The 20,022-nt window shown below is 41.4% G+C and overlaps 1 protein-coding gene across 1 annotated transcript in view; it reads left to right on the top strand.

Moving 5' to 3' along the window:
* The window catches only part of LOC103184995 (intersectin-2), a 122,921-nt gene that overhangs the window by 23,996 nt on the left and 78,903 nt on the right, over window positions 1–20,022 (top strand). Inside the window, exons 2-3 of the mRNA XM_042333599.1 lie at window positions 2,845–2,908; window positions 18,562–18,654. Coding sequence (XP_042189533.1) covers window positions 2,881–2,908; window positions 18,562–18,654 — 121 coding nt within the window. The 5' untranslated portion in view covers window positions 2,845–2,880. The remainder of the gene's footprint in view (window positions 1–2,844; window positions 2,909–18,561; window positions 18,655–20,022) is intronic.

Raw genomic sequence — 20,022 nt, 5'->3', positions numbered from 1 at the left:
AAATCAAATTCTTGACTACTGTACAAGTCAATGTTAAAAATCCCCATGTATACTGTTCAAAAAATTAACAGAGTTTCTTCGGGAATCCTGGCCACAACACTCTAGATTAAATTGGAACTCCCTCTCTCAACCCCTTTGCCTCGCCCCCTCCTTCCCCATCTTCAGGTCGCGCCTGAAGACCTTCCTCTTCGACCGAGTCTTTGGTCACCTTCCTCCTCCCCCTGGCTCGGCCTCAGGCTCCGCCATTGTTATGCACTCTGAGACACCACCCGGTGCGGAGGGCGCTAAATAAATGCAAGTTGTTGTTGTAATTGCTTATTTACCTCATGATTGTTTGTGAGGCCTTGTTGCCATGAATGACTGCCGCATTTGCCAACAAAAACTGTTACTACACTTGACAACGATTACCTGTAAGGTGTTTTCAGGAGTTTTGTCATAATAAACTACTATAAAAATCCAATAGCTTCTTAGAATATGCAAGAGTGTAAAATAAGTATTGGAAGAACAATGAAGGTGATAAAGTCTCCTGTATTTTACTGGCGTTTTCTTACCCTGTGTTTATATTAGATGTCTGAAAGATATACTTTTGGCAAATTATATTCAGTCGCAACTGAACCTACGCCTAATACTTTCTAGAATTAGGTAAGCAGGATGTGTCCCTCCAGGGAGAGAGTGCGCATTCCATTTCAATAACCTATCTCTGGGATTTCCATGTGTAGGTGGGATGCATGGAAATCTCAGTTTGGTTTGGATACTCTTAAGCATGGTGATGGGTTTCCGCATGTGTCAGTCACCTGGCTGGCCAAAAAAAGTCAGTGTCACTAACTGTCCTTCAGTCCTTTTGTGTTATGTCACCCTTTTTTCTCTCTCTACATGTATATGTGTGATATATATATATAGTATATATTACACGTGTGTGTGTGTGGCACTTCCTTCCTGTCTTGGTCAGTCCGTTGTTGTCAGGCCACTGTTTTGCTGAGGTGGGTGGGGAGTGAGGTGAGTCGCTGACTGGCTTGGAGAGAGGTTGCTGGCAGTGCCTTGGGACGTCCTCCCAATGTGAAAGGTGCGATACAATGTAATCTTGTATTGCGTCAATCCTCTTTGACAAATTCCCTGCTGTTTTTCCAAGGCAAGATTTAGCACCTTTAGATCCTGAGATTTGGGGCATCAAAATCCCCAAATCCTGAGATTCAGAAATAGCAGAATTGAAACCAATAATCGGTCTATCCCATTTGCAATATTGTCTTGATATCGGCTAACAGCGTAGAGTAACTTTCCTGGACTGCATGACTGGGGATTTTCATTCTGAATGACTAGGTTTTGACCTTTAGCTTTTGGCCAGCATTGGTAGAGCATTGCTCTATTCTGTAGAGCACAATGGGAACAGGGAGTTTTACTGAGAATTCATATTCAGTAGTTTTACCAGGATGTACTTCTCCTGTCCAAGTTCTAGTTAACCATTGGGTTGCAGTGACATTTGGACAGGATCTAGCCCACTCGTGACTTTCCGTCTGTTGAATGCTGGTTTGTCTTCACTCTTGGGATAAACTCTGCATCCTGTTAATTCCTGTATTTCCTCCATTCAAGTAATTGAAACAACAGCAAGTTCCATTAAAATACAAAAAGGGGAAGGGAGAGAGGATGTTGAGTTACATTTTTATCTGTTGCCCCTATTGTCCTTCCTACCCCACTTCCAGTCCCTGACCAGGAACGCTTTACTCCAGCTCCATCACATTGCCCACCTCCGACCTGGTACCTCACACCCAATGCAGCCAGAACCCTCATCCAAACTTTTGTCACCTTCCCCGCCTTGATTATTCCAATGCCGTCCTTGCTGGCCTCCCCAGCTCCACTATCCACAAGATCCAACTAATTCAAAACACAGTCGCCCATATGCTCACCTGTTCTAAACTCCGTACCACCATCACACTAGTCCTCACCAGGCTCCACTAGTTCCCTATCATAGAACAGATCGACCTCAAAATCCTCACACATCTACAAATTCCTTCACTCCCTGGTTGCACTCTATCTTTCCGACCTGCTTACTCCACACTCCACTACCTGCCACCTCCAGCCTCTTGCTTGTCCCTCGTCCTCTCCACCATCGGCAGCTGTACTTTCAGCTACTGGGTCCCAAAACTTTGAAACTCTCGATCAAGCCCTCCATCTTAGCCCCTCCATCTTCAGATCATGCCTGAAAACCTTCCTCTTCATTGCTTACAGTCATCTCTCCCCGGCTTGCCATCAGACTCCACCACTGGAGGCGTGAGATTCCACCCTGGGTGAATGGCGCTATGTAAATGCAAGTTGTTGTAGGGCATCTGATAGTATTTGTGTCCAGTACAATGTGTACACTAGTTATGTTACACAACTGATAAGGAGCCATAAAAATACAAGTAATCTATTTTTATTGATCGTTTCCTAAACTCCATTCAAAGCAGTATGCACTATGTTCTTGTTTTTCAAACAAACATATTCTGAAGCATTCACTAACATCTTTGAGTCAAAGCTCTTTGTGCTGTGTTATAATGATCTCGGTTTCCTGCTGGGGGTATCTGAGATGGGTTGTGCATCCCTAATCATTTCAGGGATTTGAGCTATTCCAAGACTAAACTCAAAGTTTGCTGGACTTTCTTTGGGAATACCCTGCCAGTTGCTCCGCCTATCCTGTGAACTTTTTGTTGATGAATTCGGCTTCATCAGCAGAGCCCTGAACCCATGTATTGTTCATTATCGGAAGTGTGAGCTAAAGGCTAGATAGAGCTGACATTCTCTCTGCTCAGCAGGGCAGTAAACTGGCGTCTGTCCTTGATGCATTATTAATGGAACATGTTTTTGTTGCAGATGGCTGATAGCTAGCAAGGCGCACTCCGGACCACAATGGCTCAGATTCCCACAGCCATGAATGGTAAGCAGCTTATTCTTTTCCTTCACTTGAATTTCCAACTGTGTGATTTGGAAGTGGGCAGGGATTTTCTTTCCACCTTCAGGATTCCCCAAGAAATTCAGCAGAGAGCTGTGTGCAGCAGGTTTTTATCAATCTTACAGCATAATCGAAACTGTTTGATCCTGAAAAATAGATGCACTCTTAGGAAATTAAGTCAGACACTATGAATTCTGGTTATCTTATTGCAATTGATTAATAGAACCCAGTATGAAACATCAGCACTTTGCTTCAAGTGACTGTGAAATTGTTAGCGTACAGTGGAACAAATGATAGGACGTGATGTTTCACTGTGCAAAGCAGTTATTTGTTTAACGCTCTCTCTCTCTATATATATATCATGCTATTCATCATACACCTGCCAGGAGAGATGGCAAGTGACCGGTTTCTAGATTTCCCCCGATGCTCTGGGAGGGACGGGGAGGGGGATTTCTGGGTTTAAGCAGGCTGGTGGAAAGAGAACAGAACTGAGTCGTATCACTATAGTAGACTTGGTGACAATACCTGACCTAGGTCTGCAGTATTTTACAACATTGTTAATGATTGACCACACTGCCTGGCTCTACTACTGTTTACTAACTAGAAATATGTTTTCATGATCTTAGTTCATTGCATAATAAACTCCAAGTAAAATATTGCTTGGTACGTAAATTACAGTAATCCATAATGATTTTTCATTGGTAAATATTTTTGCTGAATATAAAGTAGGCGCTATCTTAACCAAATTCAAATAGGTGCGTCTTCCTTTTACACTTGGTTGTTTGTGAGAATAAATGCATTTAAATCTGTGCGTCTTGTCTGTGCATCCGTAATGGGGACAGAGCAAAGCGGTTTGCTTTTCAGGTTGATTGTTTGCGTGCCAAAATTCTCAATGTCTCCAGGACACAAGTGATGAGTTGGCATTTGTTGTTTCTTGGCAAGCTGTACTTCTTGAAGCCAGCAGAAAAGTTCAAGTTAAACAATCACTATCACTGAGTTTTTCTTGCAGCGATTAGACTAATGATTAAAGTTGTCTTCGTGGAAAAATGTCACCAGTTGAGAATCAGTAGCCCATGACTACCAGAGCACAGTGTGTTGAACCTTGACTGAAGTCTTGATTTTGACTGTCATTAAATACCCACTAGTCACTACTGCTCTCCAGGTGCTGACCTGTTTGTGGAAATGTTTGGCCTCGATAATGAGTCTGTAAATGTTAGGGTTTGAAGTATTTTTAGCTCTGTGATTTAAATTAAAAGCTCTTGCAAGATTAAGCTTCTGTAGCTTCTAACAGCCGAGCGTACCAGCAGCAGAGGAAGAAACTCACACACACAAATCATATAAACAGAGACATTTTCTATACAGGAGCAAGTTATTCAGCTCAACATGTCTGTGCCAATGTCTCCTCTTATTCTAAATTGCCCTTTTTTAAAACTTATCCCACTTTCCAGCACTTTTTTTCATTTCCCTTTATGTTTTTAATAGACTTTTTTTTAAAAAAGACACAAGAACCATCACCACTGGTTGCTGCTATTGCAGTTTAGAGTAAAATAATCAGCAATGATTTTTCTGCTTTGGAAGAGAAAACATTTCTGCCATTGAATGTTTCTTCCCCTCCCCCACTTCCGACTCAGGTTACTAAACTATCTTACTGATGTTAAAAAGTTTACTCTCCATTGTTGAAGTTGAATATCAAAATCCTCGCCTTCACCAAAATCTGGGTCACTGCAGGCGACACCTTCCCCCTGACAGAGGCCACACCACCCGGCTACACCTTCCATCATACCTCACGACATAAGTGCCGTGGTGACGGGGTGGCTTTCATCTCCCGGTCCCCTCTTGGCCTATTACCTTACCTCTCCGGAACCTTCCCCTCCTTTGAGCACCTTACCCTCTATATCACCCTTCCAATCTTTCCTTCAAAATTCTCCTTATTTTATCACCCCTCCCAAGCCCTCCCCCATCTTACTCCCTGACATCTCCACCCTCCAATCTTTCCCTCTGCTCTGAATGTCTCCTAATCATAGTCGACATCAACCGCAACTTCACCCCTTCCTGCTCTACCTCTGCTGACTTCTCCTCCCTCCTCTCCTCCCTCAACCTCTCCCTCCACATCCACTCCGGCACCCACGTCTACGCTCACTCCCTCAACCTGTTAAAATAACCAGAAAGGCCTCACCATCTCAGACATCACCATAAAGCCATCTCGGATCATCACTTCAGCTCCCTTAACACCTCCGTACCCCTTTCCCTTACTCAACCAACTTCTATCACCTACCGCCCCTGGAAAAAAATCTCTCCCCACTTCTTTTCCATGACCCATGTGGAGTATAAACACTGGCACAGACTAGCTGGGCTGAATGGCCTATTTCTGTGCTGTACAATCTATGTTGGAGCAGTCAAACCAAACTATTGAGATATGCATGATGGCACTGGAACACACATGGCAGATTTTTGAGCATCTTTTTTGGGAGGAAATTTTTTAAAAATTGTGCACAATGAGATCCGAGCTGGTTCTAGATTTCTGTGGTGGGTAATCGTTTATTTTTCCTGAGACTTCTTCAGACAAAGACACAAGGTTTAGATTAGTTTGTTGCAGATTTATGAAAGGGAAGGTTGCGAGTTGCTCGATTGACTTCTTCCACATGTACTCCCTATCTGCTGCATGTGGCAATCTTGAGCCAGTGGTTGGGCTATGCAGATGATGTCTTTGTAGCTCAGTGATTAGAGCACACGCTTTGCAATTGAGAGACCTGGTTTCTATTCTCGGCAGGGTGAAACCTTGGGCAAGTTTCCTTACTCCACATGCCTGATAATAATCTCTCAAAAAAAATAATAAATTGGTCATTTCAATCCACAACTGTTTGTGGGACACTGCTGTGCGCAATTGGCTGCCGCATTTCGCCCACAAATAAACAGTCAATTCACTTTACAGCATACTCTGTGAAGCGCTTTGAGACGTCTAGAAGACGTGAAAAGCGCTATGTCAAATTATCAAATGCAAGGATTATTATTATTAACCTAATTTGGGGAGTAGGGAGGAAACCAACCTTCCCCGATAGTCGAGCCAGACGTGTCAGATTGAAAACCTTCTTGAAGCATTGGGTAGAAACCGACATCTCAGTCAGGTTGTAGGCAGTTAAAATGGGCTGTGCTTCTCGCTGGCTGTTAAATTGTAGATATCAGTAAATTGCTTGCACTAAATCACTCGATTTCTTCATTTTGTTTCTGATTGTTCCACAAGGCAATTAACAGACACTAATTGCCACTAATACCAATATTTTCAGTACATCATTATAATGAAATTTCCCATTATAAAGAAATAATAATCCTTGTATTTGATATAGAGTCTTATCACGTCTTCGAGACGTCTCAAAGTGCTTCACCGACTATACTGTAAAATGGATTGACTGTATATTTTGGGGGCGAAACGCGGCAGCCAATTGTGCAGCGCAGGGTCCTACAAACAGTCGTGAATTGAGTGACCACATGTTTTAAAGGAATTATTACCCCCCTCCCCGGAAAGGCTTTAACCACAGGATTCCAAATTAATAAGATTACTATTTTGTATGATTAGTGTATGTTCAGTGCAGCAATAATGACTTATGAATTGACTTATAATTAGAGCTGAGGTTTATTGCATTTACTCATATTGCTGAAATGTGTATTTAATAATGGCCATCCATCTCTTGGGCAGCACAGCAGGTAGCAAAGATTGTCAACATTGCTGCCCAGAAGCATCATCGGAGAAATATACCAGTCGAGCTGTGAACAACTTCCCTTCTCTTTACTTTCCCTGCGGATTCAAAATCCCTGACCTCTGTAAGAGCTGTACCAGAGCAGTGTATTGGTTCCACAAATAAGTGCGATATTGTACTCCAGCGCTACATGTTTCGAAGCCTTCTGGAGCTCCTGGGGACTGCCTGCAGAAACTGACCATTCTGTCCACGTGCTGATGTCTTGACGTCGTCCTATGACTGTTACAATAGTAATTCAAGGCTTTAGCTGTGGTTGGAATTTTCTTTCTTCGTCGTTAGCCTCATAACAATGGTGATTGTCAGACAGTGCTCCCTGAAATTAGATGACTTTGTTGCTGACTTCTTTCGTGATTCCACTACTATCATCTGACGGAGATCACAAAAGCAATTCTAGAAAGTGGCAGTTTTGTGCACATGCGAGTGCCTTAATCCCATTGTGATGACGTCAAGATACGTTATAGCCCACTTGCTCGGACTTGGTTATTTTCCACCGTCATGGAGGTGACAGAGGAGCTGAGAAAATCAGTTCTGTGACTAGGGACTTTACAATGCAAGGTGATCCTGAGGCAGGCTTTCCTCCAGAGACAATTCCTAGTATAAAAGTGGTTGCATTGTTTTATATAAACAAAAGTCACCCTTTCATGAAAATGTCTGATCACCATGTGCCTTAGCATTGCCTGTTTTTCAGCCTTTTATTATTGTACCTCTGTGTTCCCACTTTGGTCATCAGGATGTCTAAAATGATTCATTGCCATTGTGAAAATTGAGTATTGTTTTTAAGCTTGTTCAGTGCTATATCGTAGCATCAGTTGCCAGTCAAAGAACCGCTAATACAGCGAGAATCCAACCTCATAAATGTACAGCGCTCGGAGACGTTATTGTACGTCAGGGACACAACATAAATGAAAGTCATTGCTGTTGTTAAATACCACTAACATTGCACGTTGTAAACTTTTGGGAAAAACTTTGTGAAACCTTTTACATTGTAAAAAATCCTAACCTTTTAAAATTAATTCCAAGAATATAAACCGAGCTGTTTCTGGAACTCAACCAGATGTTCCATCTGTGGTCTGAGATTTCAAGCTGTGTAATCTCGCTCTGTATGATCGTGGCTGAAGGTTCATACTGAAGTCTATCGACGTAACTTGACCTGACGCTGACTGATTCTCCCAATTTAGAGAGAAATTATTTCAACAATTGCAAATCCACTGCTCCAGAATAAGGTATCTCGTTGAAAGGTTCTGATTTATTACTCCTTAAGAGCAGGATTCCAAAGTTTGGAATGAAAGGAAATTGAAGAAATTGTGAAAGTTTTATTCTGTGCAAGCTGTTTGAGCGACATGTTTCTACATTTTTACAACAGTGATCTATTTGCCATTTTAAAGACTAGTAAAATGTGCTGTTGTGCTATGACTCTTAAAAAATCAATATTAAAAATAAAACATGTTTTCTTTTGTATCGGCCTAATTTTACTGCAAGGACAGGATGTTAATATCCTTCAAATCTGCTAGATTTGCTCTACAATGTTACATCTGTAAATTATGTTTTGCTGATATACTCGATTATTAAGTTAGCTGAGATAAGCTTAATGAAAATAAAAAACACAAGTATTGCACATATTGTAGAAGAAATTGTGAAAGTTATTAAATCCAGTTTTTGAATAGGCTTTGCACATGGTTTGAATCAATGGAAAAAAATATTTTATTTAAGGGGTTCACATAAGATACCATGAAAGCAAAGTTTGCAGATATCATGTGAATTTCAAGATTTAATTATAGCTTTGAGCTCATTGTGCCAACTGTATTCTGCTGTGGTGTTGCTATAAGTGTTGAAGGTGGCTTGGATTGACACTAATATGTTGCTGTTGCGATTTGTCAATACACACCAAGGGAGCAGGATAAGAGGCGATAGAGTTAGGATTCTGAAGGGCAATTTTAAGATAGAAACGATGCTAGATGAAAAAACAAGGGAAGGTTGGAGGGAGTTGGGGCCAGGACACTGGACACATTTAAGAAACTGCTTTTTGCTGTAATGGAAAGATGGAATAATTGGTATTCAGGAAGCATGAGATGAGATGGCTAAAGGCACTTTTTCATCTAAATCTCATTTGTGAATTCGTGAATAATATAACATAATTCATGGAGGAGAAGCGTGATGTCAGCTAAGAGTAATTACATGGCTCTAATCTTGTTGTGGTGTTCCGAATATATGACCTGCAGGATGGAAGATGATAAATTAGTTGGCCTTCGAAATTCTATCCTTAAAGTTGTTCCCAGATATCAGTTGTAAAAATACATGGTGCCATTTGTGTGGGTGAGTCAGCCTTGAATGTGTTTTTCCCCACTCTGAGGCTGTGTAACTTGTCGTTTGAGTACGCCATCCTTCTCTGTGGTTGTGTCTATACCGAAAAATTGAGATTATAGTGCACAATTGGCTGCCGCGTTTCACCCATAAAATACAGTCAATCAATTTCAAGTATATTCTGTGAAGTGCTTTGAGACGTCTCAACGACATGAAAAGGCGCTATATCAAATGCAAGGATTATGATTATGGAATAATTGCTGCAGTATCAACAATAGAAAACAAGTTTGTGGATTTTCTTTTGCAATGGGGGGAGGGAGAAACACTAGAAATCTAGGTATATGCTCCATTTATTTTCACACTGCAAACTTTTTCCACAAAATTACATGATCCACAGATTTTTTTAAAATTTCAATTTATCTGGAATAAAGCGAACGGGAAAAGCGAGTTGAATATAATAAGCTAATAATACTTGCTTTTGATTTAACACCGTATAACATCTTCGAGAAGTCTCAAGTTTGCGGACGACACAAAGTTAGGTTGGGTGGTAAACAGTGAGAAGGATAGGAGCCAACTGCAGGAAGACATAGACAGAATGGTAAGATGGGCAGACACATGGCAGATGAGTTTCAATGTAGAGAAATGCGAAGTAATGCATTTTGGTAGAAAGAATGAGGGGAGGCAATATAGGCTGGTAATACAATCTTAAGTGGGGTAAAAGAACAGAGAGACCTGGGGGTGCAGGTAAATGAATCCTTGAAGGTGTTAGGATAGGTAGATAAAGCTGTAAAAAAGGCATATGGGATACTAGGCTTTATAAATAGGAGCATAGAGTACAAGAGTCAGGAGGTTATGATTAACCTATATAATACACTGGTTAGGCCTTAGTTAGAACACTGGCCCTGTTCTGGGCACCACACTATAGGAAGGATGTTAAGGCATTGGAAAGGGTGCAGAGGAGATTTACGAGGATGGTACCAGGAATGAGGGACCTTGATTATGAGGAAAGGTTAGAGAGGCCGGGATTATTCTCATTGGAGCAGAGAAGGTTACGAGGAGACCTAATAGAGGTCTTCAAAATCATGAGGGGATTTGATAGGTTAGAAAGGGAAAAGCTGTCCCCACTGGTGGGTGTGTCGGTGACTCGAGGTCACAGATTCAAAATAGTATCTAAAAGAAGCAGAGGGGAGGTGAGAAGAAATTTTTACACGCAGCGAATTGTTCGAATCTGGAACGCGTTCCCTGAAAGGGTGGTCGAGGCCGATTCGATAACTACTTTTAAAAACGCGGTGGATGGGTATTTGAGGAGGACGGGTTTGCAGGGTTATGGGGAAAGGGCTGGGGAGTGGGTTTGACATTAATTGCTCCATTCAAAGAGCCGGCACAAACTCGATGGGCCGAATGTACATAAATATAGTACATTTTGTGCTGTACAATTCTATGATTCAATATGCTTCACAGAATATGCTGTAATGTGAATTGAATTTATATTTTGCGGGCAAAAGGAGCTAGCCAATTGAGCATAGCAGTGTCCCACAAACAGTCGTGGATTGAGTGACCAAATTATTTTTGTTATTTCCTTATTTGTTTTTCGAAGGGATTATACCCCCACGGAAAAGCAATCTGCTAATCGACTAACAACCAGGTTCCTACTTATTACCAGGTAAACTGGCGTTTGGAGTAAGGAAACTTGCCCAATGTTTTGGGAATCAAACCCAGGTCCTCTCGCTTGCAAGGCGAGTGCTTTAACCACTAAGCTATAGGACTCCTGAATGAAAATAAAGGGACGCAGAACAGAATTTCGCCCCGCTACACCTAAAAAAAATAGTAATACTACACTATTTGCTTAAATCATTCTGTTTAGTTTATCCTTTGATCTGACTTGTTTTCCAATATTTTTCTAGCATGTCCTGAAATACCTAATCTTCTGTGGGAGATACTGTACAGCATGAGCTGTTTGTGGCACATTGATGTGCACAAATTGGTTGCTATATTTGTCCAAAAAAGATAGTCACTACCATTTTCAATATATTCTGTGAAAAGTATTGAGATGTTCTCCCAACGTGAAAGGCACAATACCAAATGTAAGGAAGATTATTATTGATATTATTTTTCCTGAAGACTTGGTTCCAAATATCTGTTTTTTTCACAATCAAGTGGCCAACCCTAGGATATAAAACTATGAAAGAATATGAAGATTACATAAATATAGTACATCATCTGTAACATTTAAAAATAAACTAATCTGTAATTTTTGAAAAAATAGTTTCTTCTGATATCCTGACCAACAATCCTCCAGATAAGGAATCAAAAGATGTATTGGTTATTCACCTCATGGCTGTCCTTTGGCCTTCGCTGTGTATAAAATAATTGCCTGCAAAGAATAGTAACTGCAGTAACCTGCAAAAAAAATTGCCTGCAAAAATAATTGACAGTAATCACTATAAAAGTTCATTGAGATGTCTTAAGATAAGATGCAGTAAAATGGAAATTGTTTCTTTATTAATGTCATGAATATGTCTAGTAACAGCACTGATTATATACAAGACCACCTGGACCCTTATACTAAGTACATATCTCAGTTACCGGAACCTACCACAACTTGAGTACGGTATCTGGAAATATAGTTTGTCATTGCTGTTCTTTGTCTGCAGGGTTAAGTGCCTCACGTAGAGGGAGAGGAGAATGTCGATCCGTTTTAAAAATCCAAAATCATTCCAGTTTTACACTTGCATGGAATAAATAATTACAAGAAAAATATTCCTTGCAGACACAAGTGCATTCTTCATGAGCTATTTTGTTAATGTCACCGTGGAATATGCTTTGTGAACTCTTAGGGTCTTTGTCTTCATCAGGCACAGTTTGCTTCTCTCGTCCTTAGACTATCTAATTAGAAGAGTTACTTCACTGTACTGCATTGTCTCCAGCTAAGCTATTTTGTAGAGGCCTTAATGAGTGCAATACTGAACCAAAGTTTTATGTGGAAAGGTTTTGTTTTGTATGTTTTCTAAAGCACTTACAGAGTGCTTGCTTTGCTTTCAATTGCAAGATATTATTTCTCTTGTGATTGCTTTGTTTCGAAGTTCATTTTGCTGTTCAGTGTTTCGGTATCCGAGTGGCAAAAACCCTGTTTCTCTTGGAGAGGGTGCAAAGGAGATTCAAAACAGAGAGTAGGGGTAAAGGGCAGCTACTCAGACTGGCAGGGGGTGGGCAGTGGTGTTCCACAAGGATCGGTATTGGGACCACTGTTGTTCACAATATACACTAATGATTTGGATTCGGGAATCAGCAATACAATTTAAAAATTTGTGGTAAACTGCTATAGAACCTTGGTTAGACCACACTTAGTACTGTGTGCAGTTCTGTCACAGGTATTGCAAGCTTTTTAATATAGTCTTCCAGTCCTTCACCATGGATAGGAGCAACAGAATGGGAAAAAGTTGCGTCGTTTTTTTGTCTCCATCTCCTTTTTTTGATAACAACTTGAATTTATATAGTGCCCTTCACGTAGGGCAGTGCCTGAGTGCATAAGCTGAAAATGGACAAGATGGAAGCCATACTCCTTGGCTCCCGTCAACGTCTTCACTCCTGCGGATCTGAACTCCTCAACTTCCCTGGGCTTCCCCTCAGACTCACCGAACCAGTGCTCAACCTAGACATCCGGTTTGACCCCTAGCTGTCTTTCCTCCTCCACATCCAGTCCCTATCCAGGACCGCCTTCTTCCACCTCCGCCACATTACCCGCCTCCGAGCGTACATTGCCTCAAATGCAGCTGAAACCCTCGTGCATGTGTTTTATCACTTCCCGCCTGGATTAGTCAACCCATTCCTCACCAGTCTCCCCAGCTCCACTTTAGACAAGATCCAGCTCATTCAGAACTGTGCGGTTTGCATACTTGCCCGGACAAAACTCCGTACCCACATCTCACCAGTTCTGGCCAGGCTCCACTGGCTCCCCATCACCGAATGGATCAACTTTGAATCCTCACACTCGTGTTCAAATCCCTTCACTCCCTGGCAGCTCCCTTCCTCTCCAATCTCCTCATTACCCAATCCACCACCTGGCGCCTCCACTCTACTGGCACCGGCCTCCTGCTCATCCCTCGCACCCTCAGCCCCACCATTGGAGGTCGTGCTTTCAGCCATAACGCCCTCAAAACTCTGGAACACTCTCCATCAATCCCTCTGCTTTGCCCCTTCTCTCCCATTCCTTTTCCCACGATGCTCTTATTTCCCAAGTACCTATGTATCTCCTTTTTAAACATCCCAATAATTCTGCACCTACAGCCCACTAGGGTAGTGTGTTCTCATCATTCTGTGTGTAAAGAAATGTTTTCCAATCTGACTTCTAACCAGGTTGGTTTTCAGTTTAAATTTACGTTGTCTCCCTCAGGCATTCTGAGAAGCACAGAGTGGAACCAGTGAATAGATCTTTATGCTCCCCTCACATTTGTCTAGAGGTTGCATCATTGCTCCCCATCCTTTGCTTGTCAAGGACAATGACGGGAAAGAAGACACTTAGGCAATGCTCAAGAGCAACAAACTACAGATCAACAAAACAAAGGTTGGGGAGAGGAAAGAAACCTGGCAGCTTCTCTCCTTCCCTGTGTGGAACATAGATCAGCAACATGTGACCAACGTCAACAAATCCAGGAACAAATGACATTTTCAGTGTTGGTAACATTAGCAGACCTGTTCAGAGACCCAGTGCTGTTGTGGAAGAGGTGCACGTGATGGCTTATTCAGTAGTCAGGTACGGTTGTTGAGCACTTACTGTTGGCTATGTTGGAAGCAGTGTAACTGACTGCCATTGCTGACACCTGGCTGGCACAACAGAATCCTTTGATGGCCAAGGCTACGAAAAGGGACAATGAAGATGGCCTCACCACGAAGACACCAGTGTGAGACTGAACAACATCTGCCAGAAGTGCAGAGCTGCCTATACATCCTGACCCTCAGATAAACAAGGGAGCACATAGACATCTGTAATTCACACCGACCATCTGCTGGTTTGTGAATTATATACAAGTTCCCTTTTACTTTCCCTTTCCTCCCTTTGTCCCAAATAGTCAGTGTTGTGTCAGGATGAGTTGACCTCACCAATGAGGAGGCCATTGGCAATAACGAACAATAGGTTTGTGACATCAGAGGTGTAAATCACATTACAAAGCCTCAACGTAATGTCTTTTTTTGAAGCAGCGTTTCGTTTAACTGTTTGCATTTTGAACCCCCCCCCCCCCATACAGTGTAGTATTTCTAGCAGTCAACAACATTGAAAAATAGTTTACGCAATGACATTTTGGTGATGTATTTACAGTGACGTTCTTTATTATTGAAATGCTCTCTAATCCTGAATATTTTAACGTCAGGATCTGCAGAAGGATGTAGTTGAAACACATTGTCACTGTCTGTCGTGTCATTTCTGGACCTGATTGCAGCGTTGGTATTTAGAATGGTTGTGTTCTCTCAGGCCACTCTGCACTCTAGTTATGATGATGTTCGTTGTAGAACATCTCAACTTTGAATTGGTACCATATGATTTTCTTTTTCATTTGCTAATTTAAACAGAGAACTTAATTATATATAATAATAATCCTTGCATTTGATATAGCGCGTTATCACGTCTTCCAGACATCTCAAAGCGCTTCACAGAATATATTGTAAAGTGAATTGACTGCATATTTTGTGGATGTATATTTTTGGAAACAATACGACATAATCAGCTGGGGAATCCTATTTGCCAAACGATGTTGCAGTAGGATTGCTTGAACCTAACCTGAAGGTTGACATTCATTCTGCCTTTGTGCTTTTCTCGGTTAGGCTGTTGGATACCTCCCACTTTCTTTGTGATTTATTCAATCTCTTTTCCGCAGAGCAGCACAATCGTATTGGATTGTGACCATTTCAGCAGCATACTAACTTGAACAACTGTAATATATCACAGTGATCCAGACTCTGCTCAGAACTTATCCCAGGAATATTTAAGGGGCCAATTTTATTGCTGCTAATATTGGAACTCTGTGAAAATGCTCATTTGTGGATTTCCAGAACTCTGTTTAGTCTTCAGTTAATGCAATAAGGGAAGGAGACGCTTCCTGCTACTTAAGCAAGGTCTTGGCTTCAACTAGCCTCCCTGCTTATTCTTTCCAACTATTGATCCTCTGTGTAAAGAAATACTTCCTGGTGCTTGCCTAAATTTGGCTATCGTGACCCTGACCCCCTTATCCTTCTAGACCTTCTCAGTACTAATGGTGTGTGGAGCCCAGAGTAGCTCAGGCATCTCCAGTGACACTGGCTAAAAAATATTTCTGCAAACTCTAGATTTATTCATGTAATATACTTGGTTGCCAAAATGATATCATAATATGAGTTTGTGGTTTTGAGTTGTCGTGTGGTGGCTATTGTGACATTAATCCTGTAGATCAGTGGTTACAAACTGACTTCAATTATAACTATTCTCAATGGCGCTGCTTCGTTGTACTTCAGTATTTTACAATAAATTGCTATTTAAAGACAATTTTAGTCAGAGACAGCTTTCTAGCCAGGTAAGCAGGAGAATGTGGTTGTTATTATTGGTAAGGTAATACTCTGCACAATGATGGCATAATCATTATTGTGCGGTGTGGTTCCAAATAAGCAGTGAATCCTACTCTATTGGCTACTCCATTTGTTCTGCTCTTAGATGGAGAAAACTGAGATGCAGAACTTTGTAGTGCAAGTTGTCCACTACTTGTGTTCTTAACTGAGAACATTAGAAACTGTTAGGGAAAGAGGTTTTTTTTAAAAAAAGTGATATAATTGTACAATTCCCTCGGTGATATTGCTGAAATTAGGGGTTTAGTATTGTGAATTTAGGAAACTGAGGCACTTCCCTATATTTTATTCTCTGTGCCCCTTAATACCCTTAGTTTGCCAGCAACTATCCATCCTCATTTTAAGCATCCCAATTCACATTCCCTTTACTGCCCTCTGGATAGGAACATAGGACTATGTGAGGAACCTAGGGATGTGTATGGGGGCTCATGGAGGAATGTAGGGTTATTTATCAAAAGAACATTTCAATTTTCATTTATTCACTTCCTCCTTTATCTAGTCTTTTTAAAAGACAACATTTGTTTAAAATGTAAAACCCGAAAGATGTGTTATAATTTGAATATTACGTCTAGCATTGATTGCATATCGCTATGCATGAGGCTGACAACAAAACACCATTGGTCTCTTCTGTTTGTTTGACATGACTGCTACCCTTGGGGAGTTTTGATTGCAAACTCGCTTCCTGGCTTAACTGAGAGAGCCCATGAATGAATCCGGGAGAGAAAAGTACCAATATAATAGTGTTAAAATCAAGCTGTTTTCCTTGAACCAATTATGAGCCCAGCTCGAATTTAATTTTTGCACAGCGGGATTTTGTTTTCCTAGAGAATTTTACTTGGTGCAAATATTTCTTACTGCATAAAGATATACAGCTGGCTCTTGTGTAATCAAACCATCACTCATCAAATAGTTTTAAGACTAAAACTGGATTGCATTTAACAGTAATTAGATTCAGCTCCACAAGTATCTAGATGCCTTTGTCAGTGAAAAAGGTTTGGGTCAGTAGATGGTGGTTGTGTCTGTGAAATGAGGCTCTCCAATAGTGAGATAGATAGATTTCTTATTGCAAAAGGGATTAAGGGATATGGGGATAAGGCAGGGTCAGGTTATTAGCTGGAGTTAGATTAGAAGATCAGCCATGGTTGAATGACGGGGCAGGCTTGAAGGGCCGAATGGCCTACTCCTGCTCCTACATGTTATGTTAATAGTATATGAGCGGAAAAGAAACCTCAGGTCACCTTTTGTCGTAGATTGTGGCACAGACATCCATATGTGCTGTGCTGATGGGATGTCCTCCTGACGTGAAACGAGCTATACAAATGTAATCTTGTTTTTGTTGTTGTGTTGTTGCTGTGAGAGTGCTCAGCTGGAGGCTTATTTCCTTTGTTTGTAACACAGGTCTACAGGTCAGAAGAGAAAAAGGAAACTCAAAATAAATGCTAGGTACCTCTTCAGCTAGAAGGGAATACAGGAGGAGGAGGACGAGGAGTTATCGTAGCACCATTATTGTGTACTTTCCATCAGCTGCTTGCAGAGCACTTCTGTCTGAAGCTTGCCTGGGGGCTTCAGACAGTGAATGGTATGGGGTGGCACGAAAAGATGTAAAAGCAGGAGTAAGTTAATGAGTTTTCACATTCGGAAGCTGTCTTTATGAAAGGTACCTTATTGCAAACTCAAAGTCAGAAAGAAATTATTAAGTCATTGAAGTCAAACAAAATAGATCATTGGACACCTTGATCTCCTATAGTTAACTCCAGTTTAGAAATACTGTACTCTGCTTTCATCTTGATTTGCTGTAAAATTTGTTAAGATTATTATTATTTGCAGTAATAGTGCACATATTGTATCAGATCTAATTAACAATGAAGTAGAATGTGACCTGGAAGCATAGGCTCAGTCTCCAAACTCACACACCCATCCACCTTATCTCCAGTTTCGTCTAATGATATGTCTTGGCCAGAGAGGGTCGTTGCTTTCCTCAGTGTGCAATTGGACGTGAAATAAATCGAGCGTATAGTTTAGTGAGCGGGACTTGGATCCAGTACCACACACACACGCACACACACACACAGATGTACAGTCCTCCACAAAGTGCGGTCAGGATGTATGAGGAGAATGTGGTTCAGTTCAGCTTCCCCACCGCCAAGAATATTTCCCCCCCCTCCCACCTTATGGTGGATCGAAACCCTTGCTCTGAATGCAAGAAATGTGTATAGCTATATATTTTATCTGCAGTTACATGTGGAACATCCTCTAAGTGTACAGTAGATGATGATCAGCACCAATATTATTGGCCGTTGTTGTTGACCAGAACCGCTTTCCTCCATCTCCTCCACATTGCCGGCCTCCAACCATACCTTACCCCAGTCAAAGCCGAAATACTCATCTATGCATTTGCCACCTCCCGACTCGACCTTTCAAATGCCCTCTTTGCCGTTCTCCCCAGCTCCACCATACACAGGATCCAGCTGATCCAAAACTCTGCTGTGCAAATACTCACCTGCACTAAACTCCATACCCCCATCACACTAGTTCTAGCCAGGCTCCCTATCGCCGAACGGATTGATTTCAAGATCTTCACACTTATTTTCAAATGCTTTCATGCCCTGGCACCTCCCTACCTCTCCGATCTGCTTACTCCCCAACCAGCAACCCACTGCTTCTTCTCAACTGGCCCTTGTGCCGTCCGTTCCTCCATTGGTGGCCAAGCTTTCAGCCACTATATCCCCGAATCCTGGAACACTCTTCCTCTATCTGTCCACCTTGCTCCTTCCTTCCCCATCTTCAGATTGTGCCTGAAGACCTTCCTCTTCGTCCATGCCTATGTTCACCTCCCCCCTGCTCAGCATCATGCTCATCCACTGTTTAAGCACTCTGGGATGCTACCTGCATGAAGGGCGCTTTATAAATGCAAGTTGGTGTTGTCTGTAGTTTTGTAAGGTGATTTAAGTGTTCTGCGTGTTGATCGTGTTTTTGTTTATTTTACAGGTGGCCCCAAAATGTGGGCCATCACCTCAGAGGAGCGTATCAAACATGACCAGCAGTTTTCAAGTCTCAAACCCCTTGGAGGGTTAATTTCAGGTAATCATCAGTAGGAATGGGAGAGACTATACTGATATACCTGCCCTTCCACACTACAGTGCAACATTGACTTCAGCATGGCTGCAGTATAAAACGCTGTAAGAACATCCAGTAAATGTTCACATTTTACTCTATCATTACTAATCTCATCATCCTTCTGTATTTGATTAGGTAATTCATTACACTGGGAGCTAAGATAAATGATTGACAGAAAACAGAAGATGCAGTATTACAAGTGAATTATGCTCATACCTTGCCCCCTCGGCTTGCTTCATGCACCCAGAGATACCTTTTTGCCCTTTTTGAACTGGGCGATGATTAACCCAACAGTTTCCTTTGATTTGAAGAATCTGGTTTCAGCTTTCAAGTTGGTGTTTTAGTGCTCAAAAAAGTTCTGCAAAAAATGTATTTTTGATTTAATTCTTTAAAAATTTTACAGGAAGCTTAATGGAGCCATACCCTACAATTACCTCCAAGCGTATTCACACTTTGCGACACTGGTGTTTTAATTGTTTTTCCATTTAAAAAATTCAACAATATTTTTAGCACACAAATAATTCATAACAGGCAGTTAGTGAGCTGCTCACGGTTTGCGCCCTGTGGTGCTGCCTCAGATGATGCAGTTTCATCCAAGCCGGCTGTGCTAATGATGTGTCTCATCTGCATATTTATTGGGCACCTGAGTGTGCTTTCACTGTTCTGTACAGACAAATGAGTATTTAGCATAATGAGGGTTGTTTTTTTCTTGGAGGGCAAAATTTACATTTTCCTGTTTCCAATTATTAAGTATTACAGTAATGATTAATGGAAGGAAAAATGTGCCTAACGAGAGTGGAATTCCGGACTTGTGCATCAGCTGGGATACTAAATCTTTCATGGCTTTGTATCTCAGCAATCTGGAATGGTGACGACCTTCCACGCGTTTCTTCTTCTCTCCTACCAGAAATTATATTAAATGTAATTGGAATTAACTATTAGCTATTGGCCAATGTGGTGCCGTGATAAATGAAATGCATTCTTGATCAGACATCAGAAGTTAACGCTAGCTGTCAGCATTGAGATGAATTATTTTGAGAGCTCCGTGTAGTTATATTTATTATTGTCATTACTTTGTTCTAAGTGCTGCTGCTCAGGTTAAGCTATTTGTGTTTACAGGCCTTTACCTATTAGGGAAAGGAATGACTTAATTTGGTCTTCACAGTATCTGTGATATGACATCTTGGATCGTTTTTTTACTACAATGTCAACAGTGTTGCGTGTAATGGAACAACATCAGAAAGAAAATGGAAGAGTACTCATATAAATGTAATCTAATAATCTTGGAGGCAAAAGACAACCCCAGGCTCCTATTCTCCACCACCAACCGGC

This window comes from Callorhinchus milii, unplaced genomic scaffold, assembly GCF_018977255.1.
Source record: "Callorhinchus milii isolate IMCB2004 unplaced genomic scaffold, IMCB_Cmil_1.0 Scaffold3, whole genome shotgun sequence".
NCBI classification, from domain to species: Eukaryota; Metazoa; Chordata; class Chondrichthyes; order Chimaeriformes; family Callorhinchidae; genus Callorhinchus; species Callorhinchus milii.
The sequence above is the reverse complement of the archived record's forward strand: the minus strand, read 5'-3'. Positions and strand labels throughout refer to the sequence as shown.